This window comes from Gadus morhua, chromosome 20 (genome assembly GCF_902167405.1).
Source record: "Gadus morhua chromosome 20, gadMor3.0, whole genome shotgun sequence".
NCBI lineage: Eukaryota > Metazoa > Chordata > Actinopteri > Gadiformes > Gadidae > Gadus > Gadus morhua.
The window spans coordinates 14597233-14603305 of NC_044067.1; the positions used below are offsets into that span (position 1 = coordinate 14597233).

Consider the following 6073-nt stretch of genomic DNA (forward strand, 5'->3'; position numbering starts at 1 on the left):
ATGCAGCAGGGGCAGCATGGGCAGCATGGGCAAAGCCCCCTGGACCACATATTTCCACCTGGTATGACATATTTCAAGCAACTCCTTCCTGCTAGTGAATCTCACCCTCGGCCACCGAAGAAGAAGAAGAAGAAGAAGAAGAAGAAGAAGAAGAAGAAGAAGAAGAAGAAGAAGAAGAAGAAGAAGAAGAAGAAGAAGAAGAAAGGGAACTCCTTTCAAGAAAAGTAGCAGTTCAGTTGAAGAGATTAAACTCCTCACCAACTGTAGGAAACTCTCAATCTATCTGTGAAATCTCTTAATCAATCAAAATGGTAGGTAATGACGATATCAGGCCTTGGATCAAGTTTACGTTTAGAGAATGCTTTAAGCCAAGTTTTTTTCAATTGCTTGAACACTATAGACACATGCTTAGACCAAAGCAACACAACTTGAAGTTTTTGTTTCTATACCTTAAACACATGTAACCATTCCTTAAACAAAAGCGCTGCTTTGCACTTTAGTTGCAATTGTGCAACACACTTGCTCCTTTCTGCAACACACTTGCTCCTGCACACTACACAGTATTTCATACATAAGACACTTAATTCAAAAATGACGTCTCATTGTACCATTGGGAAAACACATTCATTCAAAATCCTAAACTCATTGGTTAATTGAGAATACTTACTTACACACCTTAAAACACTTTCTTCCAAAACTGAACACCAATCAGCCAGCTGCAAAAAGGCCTCAGTTAAGCCATTTTGAGAACTTTGCAAGCATGGATGCAGCAAGAGCAAGAGGCAGAGGTAGTGGAGGAAGAGGAGGACAGAGACATAGAGGAGGACGTGGTGGAAGGGGCCGTGCACGGAACATTATTTCCGATGACATAAGAGCAACTTTGGTGGACCATGTCATAAACCGTGGCCTGACTATGAGGGAAGCTGGGCAGAGAGTCCACCCTAATCTAAGCCGTTTCACAGTTTCATCCATGATAAGGACATTCCGACTGGAAAACAGGTATGTCTTCAACTCTATACTTTCTACTCTACTCTGAGTATCTAGAGTATTTGCAGTACTGTACCATATCACATGTACTGTATTGCAGGGTGGATAATGCTCCTTTTTGAACGAAAGTGGTAGTTTTGTGATTACCTACATTGATATGTTTCAGTACTTTCTATGGTATATACAGTAAAGTACAGTATACACAGTACTGTAAAAAAGAAGCAAAACAATACAGTAACATTTCGTGGTTGCTCTTTTGTATAGAATGACTAGAAGACCTTCTGGGGGCGGATGCCAACGCCTGTTCACCCAACAGCAGGAACTTGCCATTGTGGGCCTGGTCCGAGCAAACAATGCACTCCGTCTCAACCAGCTACAGCAACAAATACTTGCAGATAGAAAAGTATTCAATACAGTTTTGTTTGATGGTGCAGTAGCCCTTGAAGGCTTATGGCAGCATACAATGAGATATTTCCCCCGCGCTGCCCCGGGACTTGCACAATTGCCCTTTGGCCAATTATGTTACGACCCCGTCGTCTTGTTTTGCTGAGGTTGAATCCAGCCTCATCAATGTAAATAAATTCATGAGGCTGTGCAGCTCAATCCATCTCCAAGATGCGCTGTAACAAAACAAAATACATGCAATACATATTTTAGATGGCATTACTCAAAACACTCAACTACAGTACTACACATACAGAACCCCCACCCCATCGAACAGGTACCTGGTACCTCTCTGAATGTATCTATGTGGTACTGATACAATGGCACATATTCAGCTGTAACTGGATGACACCAATACTGTATTGTAAATGTAAAGGACTGTAACACTTACCTGTACATATTCACGTCGAAGTCCTTTGACCCTGACACTGTTTCTCTCAAATGGGACCCTGTACAATTGCTTCATGGTAATTTGGTGCTTTACCAAGATGCGTCTGATAGTGGAAATGCTCACTCGCTCTATGTTATTGAATACTTCTCTATCTGCAAGTATTTGTTGCTGTAGCTGGTTGAGACGGATTGCATTGTGTCCACAATGGCAAGTTTCTGCTGTTGGGTGAACAGGCGTTGGCGTCCGCCCCCAGAAGGTCTTCTAGTCATTCTATAGAAAAAAGCAACCACAAAATGTTACTGTATTGGTTTGCTTCATTTTTACAGTACTGTATATACTGTACTTTACTGTATATACCATAGAAAGTACTGAAACATCTCAATGTAGGTAATCACAAAACTACCACTTTCGTTCAAAAAGGAGCATTAGCCACCCTGCAATACAGTACATGTGATATGGTACAGTACTGCAAATACTCTAGATACAGTCTTAGTAGAGTAGAAAGTAGAGAGTTGAAGACATACCTGTTTTCCAGTCGGAATGTCCTTATTATGGATGAAACTGTGAAACGTCTTAGATTAGGGGGGACTCTCTGCCCAGCTTCCCTCATAGTCAGACCTTGGTTTATGACATGGTCCACCAAAGTTGCTTTTATGTCATCGGAAATAATGTTCCCTGCACGGCCTCTTCCATGTCCACTGTCTCTGTCCTCCTCTTCCTTCTCTACCTCTGCCTCTTGCTGCATCCATGCTTGCAAAGTTCTCAAAATGGCTTAACTGAGGCCTTTTTGCAGCTGGCTGATTGGTGTTCAGTTTTGGAAGAAAGTGTTTTTAGGTGTGTTAGTAAGTATTCTCAATTAACCAATGTGTTTAGGATTTTGAATAGATGTGTTTTCCCAATGGTACAATGAGACGTCCTTTTTGAATTAAGTGTCTTATGTATGAAATAGTGTGTAGTGTGCAGGAGCAAGTGTGTTGCAGAAAGGAGCAAGTGTGTTGCACAATTGCAACTAAAGTGCAAAGCAACGCTTTTGTTTAAGGAATGGTTACATGTGTTTAAGGTATAGAAACAAAAACTTCAAGTTGTGTTGCTTTGGTCTAAGCATTTGTCTATAGTGTTCAAGCGATCGAAAAAAACTGTAATAAAAATTCTGGATGCACTTCACGATGCAGCTGTACAGGACAGACCAGAGCATCCCAGGTTTGTTGTTGTCTGGGATAATGTTAGTTTCCATCGGGCTGCTCTGGTACGCAACTAGTTCACCAACCATCATCAATTTGAAGTCCTATACTTGCCCCCTTACACACCATTTCTAAACCCCATAGAAGAATTATTTTCGGCTTGGAGATGGTGCGTGTATGACCGCCAACCTCATGCTCGCATGCCTCTTCTGCAGGCAATGGAACAGGCCTGGGGAGACATCAACATAGGGTCAATCCATGGATGGATTCAGCACACAAGGCAATATTTTCCCCGATGCTTAGCGGAAGAAAATATTGCTTGTGATGTTGATGAGATCCTATGGCCAGACCCCAACAGACGGCAGGATCCATAAGCCCACCCATGCAAAATTGCCATGTTTTTCTGTGTTCACAGTACAGTAGGGTTTATTTATTTTTGCTCAAACTGTATTTACTGCACTGTAATGTACAGTACTGCAATGTACAGTATTTAGTATTTCTTTTGGTTGTGGTGAAAACGTGCCCTCTGTGGAACTGAATAAAAACAGTGAACATGAAAGACTGCAGTGTTTTGCTGCTGATCTGAAAGTATATTCATATGATGCAAGTGTGTTTCATTTTGACATCAGAGTGCCAGGTTTCGATAGCCGAGTTTAAATTTGACATAGATGTGAATGGTTTATTTCCCAGTGTTGTTATCTTATTTGCTTGTGTGTTGAGTTTTGACACAACGAGCCAAATTTTGCAAAACGTGTTCAAGCAATTGAAAAAAACTGTAACATGTTTAAGGTTATGTTATGTTTTGAGCATCGGTAAATTGAAAATATCACACAAATAAGCAATCAAATAGTCAATTGTATTAGGTCCCATTATGCAGATGGTTTGCAGTAATAGAATATGACTGCAGCATTTCTCTATTTTTCTGCAGCAATAGATGAAGTACTTTATTTTATTGTTAACAATCTCTTCACTATACTCAATGTCATTTAGATATTTAGAATGCCCATGTTGGTTGATAGCTCATTTACAGTTGAAGTATCTCAAAACAAATATAAATGGTAACATGAACACTTTTTTAGCTCATTTATATTTTCACTTTCACAGTCACCCCCTTATCAGCAATACCCATATCAGAACAATAGCCAAACCTCTTTTCACATAAGCCACCAGCACAAATCAGGTGCTTTGAAGTCCACGTTGTGGTACACATTGATACACAAAGTTCTATTGTACAGGGGGCCTCTGTTCCATGTTGCTCTGTCAGGAATTTGAACAAAAGGGTCATGTATTCTTTGGGTGTGGGGTCAGGTATAAAAGCAAGAGAGACACACAGATGAAACTGTGCAATCACTTTGGGCCAATACACAACCAACTGCAATCATGACTATGGGCAAGGTGGGAAGTAATTTGAAATGTTTCATCAAACTGGTGTTTGGTTAATGTAATACACATCTGAAATACACTGCTTTACAGTAAGATAGTGACCTCTTTGGAAATTCTTTTCAGATTATCTTCTACGAGGACAAGAACTTCCAGGGCCGCTCCTATGAGACCAGCAATGACTGTTCCGACATGACCTCCTTCCTGAGCAAGTGCCACTCCTGCAGGGTGGAGAGCGGCTGCTTCATGGTCTACGACCGCTCCAGCTACATGGGAAACCAGTACTTTGTTAGAAGGGGCGAGTACTCCGACTACCAGCGTATGGGCATGAGCGATTGCATCAGGTCCTGCCGCATGATCCCCATGGTAAGCGGTATTAAACATTGACTTTGAAAACACACATCCTCTTTTGTGCAAATGTATAGCCTAATTGTATTCTGTACCTTGACTAAAGTCAAACCCTAGTGCTGATTGTTTTTAATATTTACAGCTGATTGAAATGTGTCTCTCCACGTATGTTGACTTGCAGCACAGAGGCCAGTTCAGGATGAAGATCTACGAGAACGAGAACTTCGGTGGTCAGTCCAATGAGATGATGGACGACTGTGACAACATCCAGGATCGTTACCGCATGTCCGACTGCCAGTCCTGCAACGTGATGGACGGCCACTGGCTGATGTACGAGCAGCCCCATTACAAGGGCAAGATGATGTACATGAGGCCCGGAGAGTACAGGAGCTTCAGCGATATGGGCATGAGCGGCCAGAGGTTCATGAGCATGAAGCGTATCATGGATTCCTGCTATTGAAGCCAGTGAATAAAATTCAGTAACTTTTAATACAGTATCACTCACTTGTTTCTTTTGACTTTTGAAAAATGTATGTCAATGATCTTATGAATGCATGACTGGATGGCTAAACATATTTGATGGTTAGGTAGCAGCAGTTTACACCTTTTAACATATAAATACCATCATCATACCAAATACATTTATTTCCCATTATATGTCAGAAGAATATTGGTGTTAAACTTAAGTACTTTGTTTGGGCCCCAAGTTGGCAGTCTTTATCAAGGCATCCTTAAATGAGAAGCCAAATCCCTAGCTGATCCTTAATGACAGGCTGACAGGTACACTTTGGATAAAATAATAAATAAACATATGGCAAGCACAAACAACACAATAAAATGGCAGCGTTAAAGTTAAAAGAGAAAAAAAACAATGCCTATTTTTGGAATAATTGTGTGTGCGGGCACTGAACACACACAAACACACACACACCCACACACACACACACACACACACACTCACACACACACACACACACACACACACACACACACACACACACACACACACACACACACACACACACACACACACACACACAGAAACACAGAAACACACACACACACACCCAATCAAAGCTAAGTTGCCGACTGTAGAAATATTCATATTCCTCTAGAAATGACATACAATGACATTGTACACATAGTGTACTGTAATACATTGCCTGTCTCGTGTCTGGGCCTTGGGGTGATAACATAGAGTTCTACAGCTGGAGACAGAAACACACATACCACAATAGTGGATAATCAACCCTAAATGTAAGCTGTCTGTCAATATGTCCATATGTGTCATGATAACAACCGATACATCCTCCTCTAATGGCGATGGACCTTAAATGCAAGC

General features: G+C 41.2%; 1 protein-coding gene across 1 annotated transcript; it reads left to right on the forward strand.

Annotated features, from left to right (window-relative positions):
- The first annotated feature begins 4302 nt into the window (after window positions 1-4302).
- LOC115533720 (gamma-crystallin M3-like) lies at window positions 4303-5228 on the forward strand. Its single transcript, XM_030344360.1, has 3 exons — window positions 4303-4398; window positions 4510-4749; window positions 4913-5228. Exons 1-3 carry the CDS (start codon window positions 4384-4386, stop codon window positions 5189-5191), a joined length of 534 nt encoding a protein of 177 aa, XP_030200220.1. The 5' UTR covers window positions 4303-4383; the 3' UTR covers window positions 5192-5228.
- The last annotated feature ends 845 nt before the right edge of the window (window positions 5229-6073 follow it).

Coding starts and splice junctions, on each gene's coding strand:
- LOC115533720 (XM_030344360.1), top strand. Junction 4,750..4,912: donor CCTGCCGCATGATCCCCATG/GTAAGCGGTATT, acceptor GTTGACTTGCAG/CACAGAGGCCAGTTCAGGAT.